General features: G+C 38.0%; 1 protein-coding gene and 1 long non-coding RNA gene across 2 annotated transcripts in view; both read right to left on the bottom strand.

Moving 5' to 3' along the window:
* Nucleotides 1–461: 461 nt before the first annotated feature.
* LOC311090617 (uncharacterized protein) overlaps nt 462–18,809 on the bottom strand; it is a 38,666-nt gene continuing 20,318 nt past the window's right edge. The window contains exons 4-10 of the mRNA XM_084126028.1: nt 18,444–18,519; nt 17,018–17,119; nt 15,149–15,271; nt 9,544–9,618; nt 2,571–2,693; nt 1,738–1,860; nt 462–1,422 (exon numbers count right to left, since the gene is read on the bottom strand). Coding sequence (XP_083982154.1) covers nt 1,328–1,422; nt 1,738–1,860; nt 2,571–2,693; nt 9,544–9,618; nt 15,149–15,271; nt 17,018–17,119; nt 18,444–18,519 — 717 coding nt within the window. The 3' untranslated portion in view covers nt 462–1,327. The remainder of the gene's footprint in view (nt 1,423–1,737; nt 1,861–2,570; nt 2,694–9,543; nt 9,619–15,148; nt 15,272–17,017; nt 17,120–18,443; nt 18,520–18,809) is intronic.
* On the bottom strand, nt 3,246–7,447 carry LOC311090636. The gene is made up of 5 exons (XR_014607919.1): nt 6,312–7,447; nt 5,476–5,622; nt 4,503–4,659; nt 4,234–4,426; nt 3,246–3,868 (listed from the first exon to the last, which is right to left on the bottom strand). It is a non-coding gene; the product is annotated as an uncharacterized lncRNA (long non-coding RNA).

Here is an 18,809-nt window from a genome sequence, read left to right as displayed (position 1 = left end):
TAATGCCTGACCAGTAAATTACTTGAACAAAGAAAACATTTTGGCATTAGGGATTGGAATTAGTTAATGCCTAAAAATGTAAAAGTTTTACCTTATAAATAGAATTTAGTTTAATTTTAAAATTCGTCGCTGGAGTGAATGGGAACATGATTTATTGAAAATATTTGAAAAAATATATAAGTGTTTCTTAAGTCAATACTTCTTAATGGCTTGTCAACTTTCCATTCCTCCGCTGCGTGATTAAGCATAGAGATGTAGAGATGGATTCTAGGCACCACCGGATTGTCAGCGCCAAACACATTTTTGAGCACGTGAATGCTGATTCTTGTCAGTGCTGAATTCTAGTCAGTGCTTGAGCGCTGGTCTATGACTGGAAAAATAATAGCGTCGTTGCAAAAGTAACAATACATAGCTTAGGCTACATGTTGCATTAAACTGGAAGAAGAATCACAACAAGCATATCGGTGAGAACACTCATTTAATATATAAATGATATACAGCATATACATACACCCGAACTTGACTGCACATTTGACATTATTGATCCTGCTTTCAATCGTAATGCAATAGAAATGAACACAAAAATCCTGCCTAGTGCCTACCTGCAACACTGACACTAACACTTTTTAAATAGCCCACTTAAAGTGTTTATTACACATAAATTACTAAATGCTTAAAATGAATAAAAGTAAATTAACAAAAATTTGCGTTATATATTTAAACTCGTGAACGCCCCCCTTTCAAAAATCTTGCTTTCAAGATTCCCCGTTGTTCTCTGAATGCCCCCGTTGAGAACCACTAATATAAAGCCTCACATTTGAGTGCCTCAGATAACTTTCAACATCTCTATGCTTATCTGTCAAAATCTAACCGGCTTACAGGCATGATCTCCATTGGGAAGCGACCTGCTTGAAACCTTCAGTTCGTCCCCTTACATTATTAATAAGGAGTTGACTTTCTCTAGAAGCAATTACTTTGTCACCCTCCCCCAATCATGTCAAAAACGTCATATATTGAGTAGCAATAAATGTAGAGAGTTTTCAGTACACATAGAATGTCTAGCTATAGACAGACTCTAAAAGCTGCCAGGGCCAAAAAAATCTCTGCAATACAAAAACAAATCAAAACAGGACTAACTGACCAAAGATTAACAAAATAATGTATAACAACAGTAGCAAACTAATTGAAACAAATCAATTTGTGTTTTTTTTTTGGAACAGCAACTAGATTAACAAAAAAAAAAAAAAAAAATCAGTCATCACCCCAACTGAATATTCCATCACAGTTTAGTAGTAATGACTACATGGAGAAAAAAAAAATGGCCAAATTACGTGAAATTCCGCTTTATACAGAACATTTCATTTTTGTGCCCTAATTCCTTAATGACTTCTTCGTAATCCATTACATCCGAATCATTGAGCCCTACAGAAGAAGAAAAAACACATGGATGGATGAATATTAGGTTTGTCCACCATTCAGAAATTTATTTAGTATTTGGAATGCCTTTTAAATTCTAATTCAATTCCTGAATTTGAATTTGAAAATGATGAAATATAATTAACAAGTCAGAACAATGTAGCCTAAGAGATCAACAGCGATCACAATTAAACTGTTTGACTCCAGTTACAATTCCACATGTCAGTAAACTACTGAGATAATTATCATATTATGATAATACGTTTTTTAGGTTTCTACCTCAAATTACTCTAGACTCTGTGTGTCTGTGTGTGTACTCACGGTTGCACTGTTTCCCATCAGTGTCTAGCTCGAATCCTGGATTACACACACAATGGAATGATCCCGGCACATTCACACAGCCATGAGCACATTTAGTTTTACCAGACACACACTCATCTATGTCTGAGAGAGAAAACAATTGGGTAATTAGAAGATGTGTCAGCGGAAAACTCACTAGGCTATGTACAGACTGCCAGCAACAAAATGATTTGTTTGCATATCCAGACTTTATCCAGATGTTTCTGAAATGCTGGAAGTATTCATATGGTATTTAAATGGTAAGTCCAAAGTTTTCGGCCGTGACTACAGCACGGAACATCACACTATATACCAGTCTCCCTCTGCACTGTGACAGAACATTTATTTGCAGAGCGAGATGATGCACCTCCATTTTTCCTGCATTGGTTTTGAAAGCCTCATCATATACGTAAGGACTCCTACATCATTACTAGAGCAACCCAAGCAGATAGGTTGGTTATGGCTGGACACACAAATCTTATTTGACCGCTTGCAATTAATAATCTGCCTGAAAAGGTATAATTTGAGAAAGAAAAAAGAATCTGTTTTGCCTGCAGTCTGAACGCTGGATCCAGCATGCAAAACATGCCTTATGCTGATGACCAGCAATGCTGGATTCTTCAGCAGGGATGCTTTTAAATCTACACCTGCCGTGGTGTTTCATATTGTCATCTATGATTTTGGTCTGTGTCATACCCGGTTGAAAAGACAACACTTACCACTGGCATGCAGGGTTGCAGGCTGGGCAGACGGCACTGTTTTTACATTCAGATCCTGTTGGGTCAGGAAAAAAATACATGTCTGTGCACACAAACCTTCACATCCACTGAAGTCAGTTTCCATATTGTATCCTGGTCTGCAGCTGCATTGAGCCTGTCCATTCACATTACTGCAGATTTGAGAGCATCCACCATTTTGTTCCTTACAGGGGTTCTTCACTAAGAGAATAACAGTACAAACACAGACAAGTGTTCACACAACCATCACAATATTACTACAACAAGAAAGTAAGTCTAAGATGGCATATCTGTGTGAACTCACATTCACAGTCTCTCTTGAGCTGGTAGTTGCTGCAACATTTACACTTGTACAGCTCAAATCAACACACCTGTAATCCAATTCCCTTCGGAGAGTGCGACACGTTTGCCCACAAAGATAGCTTTTTAATGTTGTATTTTGAAGCGGACATTTGTATGCGCTCGCACTAAAACTCACAGCTTTTTTATTAAGGTGGAAAGTTTGTAGATTGGTAAGAAATTGTGCACACACAGAAACATTCACACTGTTAAAAATTACCTGTAAATTTTACAGTAAAATACTGGCAGCAGGGTTGCCAGCCAATTACTGTATTTTTTACAGTAGCGTTTCTGTAATTTAATTTACAGAATTTTACTGTATTCTCTCATTACAGTAAAATTCTGTAAATTAAATTACAGAAACGCTACTGTAAAAAATACAGTAATTGGCTGGCAACCCTGCTGCCAGTATTTTACTGTAAAATTTACAGGTAATTTTTAACAGTGTTGTAAAATGAAGTATACAATATATTTTCCTGATTTTTGAGTATTAATGACTGGCAGCTGAATTTTAAATGTAAATTATTTATCAACTGCATAAGCTTTAAACAATTGTTTTTAAATACATAAAGTGTTGTATAATGCACAACTTAATTCCCCTATTACTTCACAAAACAAAAAAATAATTCAACATACTTATCTTGAAAAACAGGTAAAAATTTATAACTTTAAAATCTGCATGAAAAAAAGTCATAAACAGTGTATTTTGTATTATTTTGATTTCATTTTTATTTACAAAATTGTATTTTTTTTTAAATGGACATGAAATTAAATATTTTTAAATTACTTGAAACAAATTAGCCGTCATGGCCCTTCACACAAAGAAGAAATACGCAAACAACATACATTTAAAACCACAAGTTGACCAACATGATCATAATAATAAAACAAAAAGAGACGGGTGAATTTTCACCACTTCATTACCAGACAAACATGTCCAAACAACAAGGCCCCAAGTCAGTCCAACAAACTTCTGATCAAAAATGGAGAACAATTCAGCTCCAGAATGCTGTTCCATCACAGGATGCAAAGAGTGGCTAGAAACATTGAAAAGAAAAAAAGAGGACAATATATATTAGATATATTACAAAACATAATGATACAGTCAAAGACAGATACAGGGATGACAGATACAGTTAAGCCCCTTTCACACAGAGATTCCGGAAAAGTGACCCGGGATTTGATCCAGGTTCATTTGATTTGGTTCATTCACACTGCCAGTGATTTTCCGGAATCAGAGAGTGCATTCACACACAACACGTAAAGACACGTGACATCGATGTGACTTGTAATGTCTCAGCAGCGTCTTAAGTTTGCTTATGAGCTGCGATCTCTCTCTCTCAAGAAACCACGCTTGTGCATTTTTTTCTCTGATTCAATCATAAACTTGTGCATTACATACCGTTTCACAGCTGGCGAACAATCCCGGCTTCAGCGTCATCACTACAACACGGCATTATTACGGCTTTTGTTCACATAGCGCACGTTCCGGGACTGAACACGGCAATGTTACTAGGTCCCCAACCCGGCATCAGTCCCAGGTCGTGTTTGCGTTCACACAGAAGGCATTCTGGCAATTTCCCGGGAACATCGCGCTGTGTGAACAGATAGAGAATATTAAAAGGTTACAATTAAAGGGAAAATAGATCTGTGTGTGTGTGTACTACTTACATTTCAGAAATTCCACTGTTAATCCATCACTTTGCTGGGCAGAGTGGCAACATGTGGGTTCACCTGTTTCTTCTGTACCATTTGCCCTGTTGTTTTAGATGGCAATTTTTCTCTTGATTTCTTTGTTCCTCTTTCCGGATTAATACATACAAAGCACCTAAAGGGTCAGGAAACAGACAATATGTAATTAAGATTGGTTTTAAGTTTTTGAGGCTTGTAATCATGTTTTTGAAATTGGACCATATATTAGAGCAGTGTTTCTCAACTCCAGTCATGAGGACCTCCCAGGAAGTTTTATATGTCCACTAATTAAAACACCTGATTTAACTCATTAGCTTGCTAGTGTTAAAGATGATCTAAATCATTCGCCCTAAAAATTCGCTCTTCTCGAGTTGAGAAACATTGTGTTAAAGGGATAGTTCGGCCAAAATTGATATTAAACCCATGATTTACTCACCCTCAAGCCGTTCGAGATGCATATAATTTTTAAGACGAACACATTTTCAGTTATTTTAGAAAATGTCTTAGATCTTTCAGTGGTTATAATGTCAAGTTATGGGATCCACCTCCTTCAAGTCCCAAAAATGTGCATGCATCCTTCACAAAAGTAACCCATCCGGCTCCAGGGGGATAAACGAAGGCCTTCTGAGGGTAATCCGTGCGGTTTTGTCATAAAAATATACATATTTAAAACTTTATAAGTGAAAATAACTGGCTTGAAGGAGTGGACCCCATAACTTCACATTATAACCACTGAAAGATCTAACACATTTTCTAAAATAACTGAAAATGTGTTCGTCTTAAAAATGATTGACATATGCATCTCGAACGGCTTGAGGGTGAGTAAATCATGGGTTTAATATAATTTTTGGCCGAACTATCCCTTTAAAGGCCTCAACAGAAAAGGCAAGTTCTGATATTGAATAAATGTGTAAAATGCAGGTACTGAGGTTGTTAAGAATTCAATCATTACCTTTGAATGAACTCCAAGGTACTGCCTCCTCCTGATTGAATATGTAATATGCTGTGAACAGTATGGGAAGGCCAGACAGGAAGCTGTGCTGAAAGCCCATCCTCACAAACACAACTTGGCCTTCCAGTGCCCACTTGTCTGTGTCTCCTAAAACAATACAACATGTGACAATAGTTATTTTTAACTACCATTTTTATTTTTCGTTTTTTTACATTTAAACTATAATTTAGTATTCAGAGTGCAGGAACTCTTTTTTTTAAATAAAGTTAAAAACGGCATTACAAACAAACAATAAGCAAATTTCACACACAGAGGCTGCTACATCTAAAAAAAAAACACATTTCGTACTGAAATGTAAGCCAACTATGGATTTTTACACCGGCATATTAAACGTGCAACAAACCTGGTAACTTATTACAGCATCATTTATAATCATCCTCCGTGAGTCTGATGCAAGGCTTTAGCAACGGCGTTTTCATTTCGGCGCCCATTTTAACAGATGACTTGATTTTGATTTGATTTACACCATAAAATAATCACGACGAAGTGTGCTAATCAACACGAAGCTCGTGTGAAAACCGACAGTTGTCATCAAAGCATGTAATTCTTAACACAGGAGCCCATAGAATTTCTGCCCATAGCCGGTGAGATGTGTAAAATACTACCGTGTCCGCGCTGCTGAAGCCCGGCGCAAGTCTCCTTCGCACCCCGCGGTCGGAGGATGTGTGATCCGGGGTTACCAATATGAACCACGAATATAACGTTACCTTCATAGTCTACGAGTTACCAAACATGAAAAATAAGAAACTGAAATAATAAGTCACTTACCAAGTTACCACAGAGTTGTGAAGCACTCCTCTTGCGCTACCCGAAAGTCGACGACACGACCGTTGACAATCACAAATGCCTCTGAAGATTTGAAATTTACAGCAATATTCTGTATTTTGAATTAAACCGCCTAGCGACCCCAGAATGCATTGCAGTTTACAGCAATATGCTGTATTATTAGAAAACAGCCAGCTGCTGTAAAATAATGCTGTAATTTTTACAGCAATTCATTACAGTGCAGGAACATAACTTGTTTTCAGCCTACCAGTGCCCCATGAATTGTAGAAATAAAACCACTTCCCTACTGAAAGCTAAATTATTTCTCAGCAACAAGGTGATAACTTTGCTGTTTTTGTAAAAAAAAAACGTGCATTCAAATGTGATGTAGATATGGGGGTTCGGGGGCATGCTCCCCCGAGAAGATTTTGACATATGTGCATTTTAAGGTGTTTGAAGTCCAAAAAAATTGGATAACAATGGCTTTAAAAGCATGTCAGTGGGCAGTAGCATAAATTATTTGTCAAGCAGATAACAGATTCTTAAACATGAGAATGAGGATAAATGTTGAAATGAATGATCCACACTACAAAATGGAAATGCAGAAGGGTTCTGCTTATTGTTGACCTCAATCAAACACCAGTGCAATCTTTTTGTGTCCAGAAGCAAATGAGCAATTTATATATTAGCATTAAAGATTGGTTTCAGCAACTTGTTTCTTTCTTGAGTAAATCAGTGTTTTTGGCATTAATCACTTCATTTAAAGTTAAATTGTTCACTCATAAAGACAGTCACTTGTCGCCCCCTACTGGCTTAGTGATGCAAGTTGCGCAAACACAGACAAGCGGAGTGATACAAACGGTGAAAAGGCTGATACTGATGAAATATTTGAACACATTTGGGGTCCACTATACTTATACATTTTATAAATATATATTTATACTTATGAATTTTGCTTATAGTTTTTGTAATTACCAAAGAACATTTGTGTTAAATAGGAATACATTGTAATAATGTTAATCAAGCTGACTAAATTACTAAATTACTACTAAATTGCGCAGCAGTTCACACTCACAATAAAAATACAATAAAATTTAAAACAAAGACAAGCTCATTATACAAAGGCAATAAAATAACAGATCTGGAAAAATCGGGTTGCTTATAGTTAAAAGAATGTCATGAACGATTCACATTTTTGGTCACAAAATAATTTTTTTTTATGACCCGGGTCAGTTTTGATGACTTTGCAATATTGATAAAATGTTAGAATATTAATAATGAAAAATGAGTAGGGCTACGCCAAAGTGTGTAACATTTAGGCTATGTAGCCTACAAAGGAATACAAAATCCCCAACATAGAGTTTTGACGCAGCTTTAATCTCCCTTTTGGTTATTTCAATTCTTAATAGATGACAGAACACGATGATACTTGTACTTTATTTTGAATGATAGGCTACAGGGCGCGCCGCATTTGCGCATGATATTGAAGAGTGCGCGCCGCTAGCACACGGCTGACACGCCAGGAAAGTTTTTCTGAGTTTTACTGACATTTAGCCTGGCAACATCTCATCTGACAGAGGACTGTGGGACTGCGTTATTTATTTATTTTTTTAATTGCTGTGAGATTGTTTGCTGTTGTGCGCAAATCCTGGAGATAGGATAGGCAGAAATCACTCACATTGTGCATCTCTATGTCTTTTCTTTACCTAGAGAATGATTGACTTCCCCCAGTGAGTGTGGATCACCCAGCTAATTGGCTAATCTTCCCTCTCTTCGCTGATAATGTACATCTACCAGTTGTTATCTCAGAATAAACCCCAGACAGAGTGATGACCCTTGCATCAGCCTGAAGGAGGTTTATTCTGAGATAACAACCAGCTGGATGTACATTACCTCACTTATTACATAGCTACTTGTCACATACATAAATAATTAGACACAAAATATTTTATTGAGTCTTTAAACGCAAAGCTTCAGCGGTTGTTATCCAGGAATTACATACCACTGGATGGCGTGATTAACCAATCAGAATCAAGTATTCAACAGAGTATAATATATATATATATATATATATATATATATATATATATATATATATATATATATATAAATACAAACACTTTTTTTTGTCTTTTTTAGTGTTATATAATAAGGGTTTTATAATCACTGAGGTCCCAAACTTGATCTAGAGGTTGAGGGGCATGCTCCCCAGAGAAAGTTTTGATTTCTCTGATCTACATTTGTACATTTTAAGACATTTGAAGGTTAAAAAAGAGATCACATTAGCTTTAAAACCATGTCAGTGGGCAGTAGATATTTGTCAATACCTGCTTTCTCCTCATCTACATTTCTTTTTTGTCAGTGTAGAAAGTAAATATGGGTAAAATGATATTTATATGTTTTACGAATCATTTTCTTAGACAAGTTAATTTACTGAAGGCTACCAGGAAAGCTAGGTAACTACATTTATTAAAATTCATTCAAAATATGTGCAATTTCAGTATTAACCTAATATGATGAAAACGGCTTCGTTAATGTTTCTTGTCCCCTCACATTGGTTACTAATTATTAGATTATATGAATCACATAAATTATATAGGAATAATTTAAATTCAAAATGGTGAAATTAGAAAAAAACTTTACTAGTTTGCATCCGTAAATATTTTTGTTGGTAGTTTTAAAAGAGCGGTCAAAAATGAAATGTTTGTATCTTATCTTGCACATTATGACCGTTAACTGAAGCATCAAGCTGTGCTGGAATTCGTGCTCAGCAGCTTCTCTGAACATTAAGCCTGTCTACTTTGATTTGATTGGTCATCTCAAATATTTTGACATTGACGACGAGCGGTGACAAACCGCTGAGGCAGTTTAGATGAGAAGATATTGGTGCTGTGCAATATTCTTGCAGCACTAAAGTAGAGTTAATCGTATGTAATTATTTCACAACCTTATTAAAACCAAAATTATATACACCTCGGAAAAATACAGAGATCAAGACCTCGGTGACCTCATAGCTGGCTACGCCATGGACAAAGATGAAACTTTCTAGAGCAGAGCTTCCCAGAATGCATCACTACAAGTGATACAAAGATGCCACTCAAGACAGAGAGAGACTTCGCCATGATATATGTGTGTGTGTGTGTGTGTGTGTGTGTGTGTGTGTGTGTGTGTGTGTGTGTGTGTGTGTGTGTGTGTGTGTGTGTGTGTGTTTGTAAGCATGCATGCATGTCTTAAAGATCTTACCTATGCATACGCGAGCATCAGAATGCATGCGGAACCCCTTGTTGCACTCACAGTGGCACTCACACTCATCCTTAACTGTGGGGACAACATGCATAAATACACACACATAAAGAACAAATGATTCATCATCTGCCTTAACCTGATAAATTTAATACAAATGATAATATTTTGTTATTTATATTTTATTTTGACCTTCGTCTAAATATGACTGTAGAGATTTAGAAGGCTACATTGTTTCTCAGCAACTTGGTGATAACATTGCTGTTTTTGTAATAAAACAAGCTGTAGAACGTCTCGCTTACCTTTGTAACCCTCATTCCCTGAAGGAGATGCCATGTCGGTGACTGACGAATAGAAATCTCGCTAGAGAGGCCAATCTACTTTGAGTGTAACTAACGAGCCAATGCACATTGGCATGCAATATTTGCATCAGCTGCTCTGCCTCACAGCGCAGGTATATAATGAGCAGCAGATGCATTGCATCTTCAGGTTTTTGCTGAGGAGCCAAGACGGTGACCCGGCAGCCCAGCTGGGTACATCCTACCCACTGTGAGTTACATGGAGTTTTACATATGGACTCCGTAGGGCCGAACTACATATGGAATGTTTCGGGGGCGGCTCCAGCCTCACAAGAGGGGCTTCCTCAAGGGATAGACAAGGGTTTCCATTTAGGAGCTATACCGTGGAAGAATACACATATGGGATCCACTCTGGGTCACACATATGGGCACCCAGCCTAGTACCGTTTTTTATGGATACAACTGAAATAGGCCTGGCGCCAGATGCTCTGCCACACCCGACTGCCAACGGTGACGGAGGCCTCGACAGGGTTTACCCAAGCGGGAACTCTCTGGAGAATAAGCGCAGTTAGGCCCAGCAATCCGATATACAGCTGGGGCCTCTCGATGCCTCTACCCTTTTGAGGTGCGAACACAGGAGGACACCGGCTTGACACGCAGGCTATGGAATCTAGCAAACGTGTTAGGTGTCACCCAGCCCACAGCTCTACAAACATCTATTTGCAAGGTGCCACACACCAATGCCTAGGAGGATGCAACACTTCTTGTAGAGTGGGATCGGAACCTGAGTTGGCAAGGCACGCCTTGTGCTTGATAAGCCAAGGCGATAGTATCCACTATCCAGTGGGCCATACTCTGCTTCGAGACAGCCTTTCCCTTCTGCTGGCCTCCGTAACAGACAAAGAGCTGGTCTGAGGTCCTGAAGCTTTGTGTTTGGTCCACGTACCGTCGCAGAGTACGTACAGGACACAGCAAATCTAGGGCTGGGTCTGCCTCCTCTGGGGGCATCTCTAGCAGGTTCACCACCTGGTCCCTGAAAGGAGTGGTGGGAATCTTGGGCAAAATAACCAGGCAGGGGTCTCAGTTCCACTTGGGTGTCCACACAGCAGAAATGTCTTCATAGACAGAATCTTTAGATCTACTGACTGCAAAGGCTCTAATGGAACACTCTGAAGTACTCTGAACTCTAAGCCCCAGAGTGAGGTCCCAAGAGGGTATGGAGGGAGGTGAAGGAGGAATTAACCATCTCGCCCCCCTAAGAAACCTGACGACCAGGTTGGGCTTCCCAACTGACTTGCCTCCTATGGGGTCGTAATATGCAAAAATAGCAGCCGTATACACTTTGTGGGTGGAGGGAGACAGCCTTTGCTCCAACCCTTCCTGCAGGAAGCCCACTCACTCAAACAGAATGATATCAAGTCAAGTTCAAGTTCAAGTTCAAGTTTGTTTATTTCTAAAGCACATTTACTTCCAGTTTTTGGCCGACCAAAGTGCTGTACAATAATCACGACAAGATACATAAAGAACCAACAACATCACTATCAACAGTCAAATATGGCAAATAAGTAAATTACACATTAAAAGCTAATCTAAACAGATATGTTTTTAGCGCTGATTTAAATTCAGATAACGTGGAAGCCATTTTAAGTTGAGTGGGAAGATTATTCCATAGAGTGGGGCCCACCACTTCGAAAGCTCTATTTCCCCTCTTTTTCAAGCGAGTTTTCGGAATACGAAGGAGGAATTTGTTTCCTGATCTCAGTTCTCGGTTAGGAATATAAGGGTGGAGTAAATCCGATAAATAAGATGGTGCAAGATTATGTAAGGATTTGTAGACTAACAGTAAAATTTTGTATTCGATTCTATATTGAACCGGTAACCAGTGAAGGGATCTCAAAAGCGGTGTCACATGATCAAATTGTTTGCCTCCTTTCAAAAAACGTGCTGCTGCATTCTGAACAACTTGTAGTCTTGAAATTTGATTCTTAGAAATGCCATAATAAAGAGAGTTGCAATAATCTAGCCTAGATGTTATAAAGGCATGAATAGCAATTTCTAGAGAAGCATTAGAAAGAAAAGATTTAATTTTAGAAAAAGAGCGCAGATGAAAAAAACTAGAGCCCACTACCGAGGCAATTTGCTTATCAAATTGTAAGTTGTCATCAATTACCACACCTAAATTACGAACCTTAGCTAAAATAGTAAAATTTAAAAGATCAAGGTTAGGTAAATATTGTCTTCTTTGTTCGGAGGGGCAAAAAACAATAGCTTCCGATTTATCCGAGTTCAGAAAAAGAAAGTTTTTAGAGAACCATGCCTTTACATCATTCAGACATGCTGATAAGTTACTAACAGCATTCACATTACCGCTGGTCAAAGGCAGATAAATTTGCATGTCATCAGCGTAACAATGGAAGGCTACATTGTGTTTCCTGAAGATGGATCCCAAAGGAAGTAAATATAAGGAAAACAGAGTGGGAGCAAGAACAGATCCCTGTGGTACACCACAGGATAACTTGCGTAACGAAGAAGTAAAATTTCCAATTTTAACAGAAAAAGTTCTGTTTGTTAGAAAAGATTTAAACCATTTTAACACTGCCCCGCCTAAACCCACATAGGACTCCAGTCGAGAGATGAGGATTCCGTGATCGACAGTATCAAAAGCTGAAGACAAGTCCAGCATGATTAAAACAACAGAAGCTCCCGAGTCAGTAATCATTAAGATGTCATTTAGGACTCTAACAAGGGCTGTTTCAGTACTATGTAAAGATTTGAAACCTGATTGAAAGATCTCATATATACGATTTGTGGATAAGAAGGACTGAAGTTGCAGAAAGACAATTTTTTCCATCACCTTCGAAATAAACGGAAGGACAGACACGGGGCGAAAATTTGCTAAGATAGATGTATCAAGTGTGGGTTTTTTTAGCACTGGAGTCACTGTGGCTCTTTTTAAGCTATCCGGGATAATCCCTGACTGCAAACATTTATTAAGTAAAGTTACAAGGCCTGGTCCTACAATATCAATTAATAACTTCAGATAGCGGGGGTGCATAGTGTCAAGAGGACTAAAAGAGGTTTTTAGTTTTAAAACTATTTCCTTTAATGAGTCTAAGGAAATAGAATTAAAAATATTCCAAGAAGCCAATGGAGTCATTGAGGTCGAATTATCATCACTGGTATCTGGTATTTGAACTCTTAGGTTTATAATTTTAGTCTCGAAATAATTTAGAAAATTTTCACATAATGCTTTAGAAGTATTACGGAAAGTCTGTACAGGGGGATGTAATACTGAATTGATAATCGAAAAAAGAACTCTAGGAATTTGATGATGCTCCTCGATTAGATTAGAAAAATAAAGAGACTTGGCCTTCTTAACTGCATTCTGATATGTCCATAAACATTCTTTAAGAATGGTAAAGGATACTTGAAGCTTGTCTTTCTTCCATTTTCTTTCTGCTTTCCTACATAGTTGTCTCAGGGAGCGAATATTTTGATCTAACCAAGGCTCAGCTTTACGTTTCGGCTTTAGCAACCTATAGGGTGCAACAGCATTTAAAATCTCCAACCATACAATGTTTAAGGACTCAAGATGTTGCTCAACATCTAGATCTAATAATGAAGATTCATAGGACACTGAGGAAGTGATTTCATAATAACGTTCAGTGAAAGCCTCGCAAAATCGCGGTGAATACACTCGAACCTGTTTTAAATCAGAGACAGTTATGTAAGGCATAGCTGGAAGAGCAATTTTAAATATGATAGGAAAATGATCAGAGATGGGTAGTTCAATCACTTCAGTATCAGTTATTGAGAGTCCAAAAGACTATATTAAGTCCAACATATGACCACGATTGTCTCTTAGTCCATCCTAAGAGGGCTGAATGCTTGCCATATCAAATATCTGGAGCTCAGATGAGTAGCGGCTTTAGTAAAATAACTCTCCAATTGAGAGGAGGCCGAGCTATTCACTACAGTTGATGTGTTTCGTTCTCTTGCTAATTTGAAAACTGCAGGTGTGTGTGTGTTGAAGCAGGGTTGGAACAAAACTCTGTAGGTCGATGCCCACCCACCCGTGAGATAGCTGGACACAGATGTTGTCCCTTTTCCCTCGAGAAGATGGGCAAACGAGAGCAGAGCGTCCTTAAAGTGAACACAGTGCACGCAAATAGCTCCCTCGAGAACTGAGCATGCGTGCTCTTCGCCCAGACAATGAATGCACAAGTCATGTGTGTCTCCAGGCGTCAGAAACCTCAGACATGGGTCGGCACACTGCTTGAAACAATTCTCAGATATTCATTTCAAACTCAAACAGTCCCTGAAGATTAAAAGAGGATGACATGTTCTCTAGGCGCCCCTTATACACTTCCTGGTCATACTAGTATGATGTTACAGCCTGTCCCTGGCCAATATGATTGCCGTGATTTGACAGTTGCTTCAGATACCATTCACACTTAGGCGTTCCCCATAAGCGCAGTGCGAGTTCCCTTTCAAAAGGGAATGAAAAGAGACGTAACGACAAAATAATAGAAACTGCAACAACAACAGACGCTTACATAGACAAGCACTTGTGAGGGGGGTTCACACTTACAAATAATCAGAAAGAGTAAAGTAGTATGCGTATTTGGCGTGCTGTCCGAGGAGAGGACTCAGAGCTCTGTATTTTTGCCCCAACCCAGAGTACTCCCCCCGTATTTCTGGTTAGGAAAGTAACCAGGTGAATGTGAGGAGATGGGGTGGTGGAGGGATCCTGAAAACTGTTGAGGAACATAGGTGAGTCGACTGCGCATATACAGTATGCCTCCACTCATGCTGATTAGGTTGACATGTTGATTCCTGATTGTTAACTGCTGGTTGGAATGATGTGATAATTGGATAGATCATTTGAACATGTTCCTCCCAAACTTTGTTAATAAAACATAATTTATGACATAGCCGCAACTTTAGTTTAAAATAATGCAAAGACATTTTTATTCGTCATAACTTCTGGAGAAAAATAGCGCAGACACTGGACAAAGATGACACTTTCTAGAGTGCACGTGTCGACCACCTGCGTTCTCGCACGCTATCAAATGGAGTATAGTTTGAAAGGCTGTGCGTTCGACTGTACTAGCATAAGCGTAAAAAACTAAATATACTTTGGGCTTTAGAGTGATAACATCAGCAGATTGAGCTAGCAGATTTAACAGACCTTACCATAATGCATCACTACAAGTGATACAAAGATGCCACTCAAGACAGAGAGAGACGTCTTCATGATACGTGTGTGTGTTTGTAAGCAAGCATGCGTGTCTGAAAGATCTTACCTACGCATGTACGAGCATCAGCATGTATTTGGAACCCCTCGCTGCAATTACAGTGGTATGAACCAAGTGTGTTCACACACATCTGCTGGCAACCACCATTTAGCTCCTCACACTCATTCTTATCTGTGCGGAGAACATGCATAGATACACACACATATAGAACAAATTAATCATTGTCTGCCTTAACCTGATAAATGTAATACAACTGATAATAGTTAGTTATTCACATTTTATTTTGTCTAAATATAACTGTCACGCTTTGCTAAGCGTGGTGTGAGAAAGAGCAAGATGAAGAAGACTGACATAAAAAGACTTTATTTAACAGAAGACTCACATAACCAAACTCAGTGTTAGCAATTAACGAGAACCGACAACAGAAGAATGAAACAGGTAAATATATTCTGGGAGAAAACTAAGAGAACTAATTAGTCAACAGCTGAAAACAATGACTAATCAAATCAGTAACCATGGGGACAAATTGACAACCTCTGGCAGGGAGACTGTGAACAAAAACCAAATGAAGAACAAGCATAATGAAACTGTTACAATAACTGTAGACATTTATAAAGCTACATTATTTCTTAGCAACGAGGTGATAACGTTGCTGTTTTTGTAATAAAATCAGCAGTAGAACTGCTTATGGTCTCAGCCAACTCAACACTTCATCAAAACCTCTACATTCAGCTAGTGGTGGGCAGATCGACGCTTCGTGGAACACTGAAACATTTGAAGCAAATGTGCCGTATTGTGTCGAGGCTTCGAAACAATCCGACACCCGTCTCCACTAGTGGCCAGAACAGTGTAAATACAACACAAACCCGGCCAAACATGCATAAAACACCTTTTACAAATCAATAGAAATTTTTTTATTGAAAGTAAAATCTTTCAAATGCAATTATCTAATAATCTAATAAGAGTATCAAGTGTCTATATGTTCTTTTATCAATGGTCAGGTGTTTTTTTTTTTTTTTCTATGAATGGCTCAGCTAAACAGGCCAATAAGATACTATTAACTACCATTATAATAATGTCTAATTAAAACGTCTGCAAATGTATAAAACTGATTAGAGATCAGGTAAAACCCACAGACACATGTTCATTGGTTCTCAGTGACTCCTCATGATTCATGAGTTTACAGAGATAATCACCCCCAGCGGTGAACCATTGAAATTTTGAAGTGTGTCGAAACGTTTCGAAACAGTTATGACGTAATGAAGCCTCCTTTACTGAAACAATGTGACTCTGGCAGTTTGATACACGCTCTGAACTATTGATTTGGAACAAAAGATTCGTAAAGGTTTCAATTCTTCATGAAGCATGTTTTGAAATTGCCATCACTACATTCACCTGGGTTCGTCAACCATATCTCCATCCAGGACAGCCAGGAAACTGGGAGTTGTGATCGATGATCAGTTAAAAATCACAGACCACATTGCTAGAACTGCCCGGTCCAGCAGCTTTGCCTTATACAATATTAGGCAATATAACATTAACTTCCAGAATGCACTGTCAAACCTCTGCAACTGATCCAGAATGCTGCGGCAAGAGTGGTCTTTAACGAGCCGAAGAAAGCGGATGTCACACATCTCTTCATCAATTTCCACTGGTTGTTCCACCAGCTGCTCACATCAAATTCAAGGCACAGGTGTTTGCCTACAGTACAACCACTGGCTCTGCACCCCTATAGCTAAACTCACTACTTCAGACATTTGAAGTGTTTTCATCAACACTTGACCCAATACTTAGTTTTAATACTAAAACTTACCATTTACGAGTTCACACTTACAATGGGGAGTATATATATAATAAGAGAGAGAGACTTCTCCATTATTCGTGTGTGTGCAAGCATGCATGTCTGAAAGATCTTACCTATGCATTTGTGAGCATCAGCATGTATTTGGAACCCCTCGCTGCAATTACAGTGGTATGAACCAAGTGTGTTCACACACGTCATCTCACGCACATCCTTATCTGTGGGGAGAACATGCATAAACCAATGTGGGGGTAGCCAAGGGAAAACATTAGTATGAAATGTGATCACCAGTTTTCTTCAATAATTTTACTTAATCCAAAATTCAGTTAAACCCTTTTATTTAATTTAGAAGCATTTGAAAGGGAAAATATGGAGTTCAAATTTGTGGTGCAAATTCCCCATGCAGCTGACTTTTGAGTTTATCTGGGACGTCTCCTAATCAACGCCCCTAAACATATCCTGATCGACAAATATATCCTTTAGGTTGTCTCCTAATCGATGACTGGGTCGGACAACGTCTCGTCCCATATGAACACTATCACTATCACGGAATAAGATCTCTAGTGTTCCACTAACCAGACAGACTCCAGACATTACCTTTACCTCATAACATTTTTTATAGAATAAGATGGCATGGCAAAGGTGACATGATTCATTACATACTTTTTTTCCAATATGACTGGTTCTTTATATTTATATTTATAATTCAGTTAGTCCTTCTGTTACTTATAGGTAAAAGCAAATCTGGATTTCTTGATCTTTACTTCACCTTTTTACTCAAATTCATGAGGTTATATAGTTACACATCTGTCTAGTTTTGTTTCCCCCTTTTCTTATATTCAGATATGATTCAGACACACTTCGGCTTGTGTTGGGGACATTTAGTTTACAAAAGCATATAAATGCTAATCCTGCAAGAAAAAGAAATGTTAGTTTGACTAATTAAAAAAAAATTCCACAATACTGTGTACAGAGTATCAGACATTGTCATTCAGCACATGAAACTGAGATGCCATTTTTTAGCTTGAAAGCCAGCCAACAGTTTGACCTTCAAGAAACAACTAAATAACAGTGTTACACTGCAGGACATCTGCTTACAGATCTTTTCGAGATTAGGTATATTGAACCTCTCAAATTCAGTGCCAAAAGTTTATCTAAAAATAAAGATTTGATACATTTTTATGGAAACCTGGGGCCAATTTTACAATATGTTTTCTAGGAAGAATATTTAGAAATTCTGAAACAATTATTAATTTGACATATGTTATTCAAAACTAAAAACATAATGAAGGCTATACTGTAATGTCTCTCAAAATTACATCATGGCATTGAATCATATTGAGAAAATTGATAATTGAGCAAAAATACACATTCATCTTCATAAATAAATTCTAGATAAAGAAACTTGGCCTGAGAGGTCAATTGTACAGGTTACATTTCATTAGTAGTTTTGTTTTGTTTTTTAATTCACATGACCAGTTGCAAAGATCCTTGATAATTTGTATTTGTCAGAGGCATGCCAGACACCCAGTTGTTGCTCACATTCTCCATCTAACAGATGTCCTTCCCCAAGATGTCTCTCTGAGAACGTCAAACATTCGGATAGAGTTTGTTTAATCTGCAATGAGAACAGTTAAAACGTTTAAGTGCAGGAATATCTTGACAAAAAAAAGAAGGTTGGATGGTGAGTGAACCCTTACGAAAAAGAAGTATACTTCAAGTTAATTTTATGAAGTAGCCTATACTTAAGGAAAGTTAAGGTATATTTTAAGTATACTTTATGTAGTAAGTATACTAATATCAATGTACTAGTAGTATACTTGTAAGTGTACTATTTCAATACTGCTTGGGACTAAATTGGCCCACTTTTTATTATATAAAAGTATACGTTTAAGTGTACTGTAAATA

Source organism: Abramis brama (genome assembly GCF_963993115.1).
Source record: "Abramis brama genome assembly, chromosome: 10".
Lineage (NCBI taxonomy): Eukaryota > Metazoa > Chordata > Actinopteri > Cypriniformes > Leuciscidae > Abramis > Abramis brama.
Note: the sequence above shows the minus strand (reverse complement) of the source record. Positions and strands in the feature narration are given on the sequence as shown.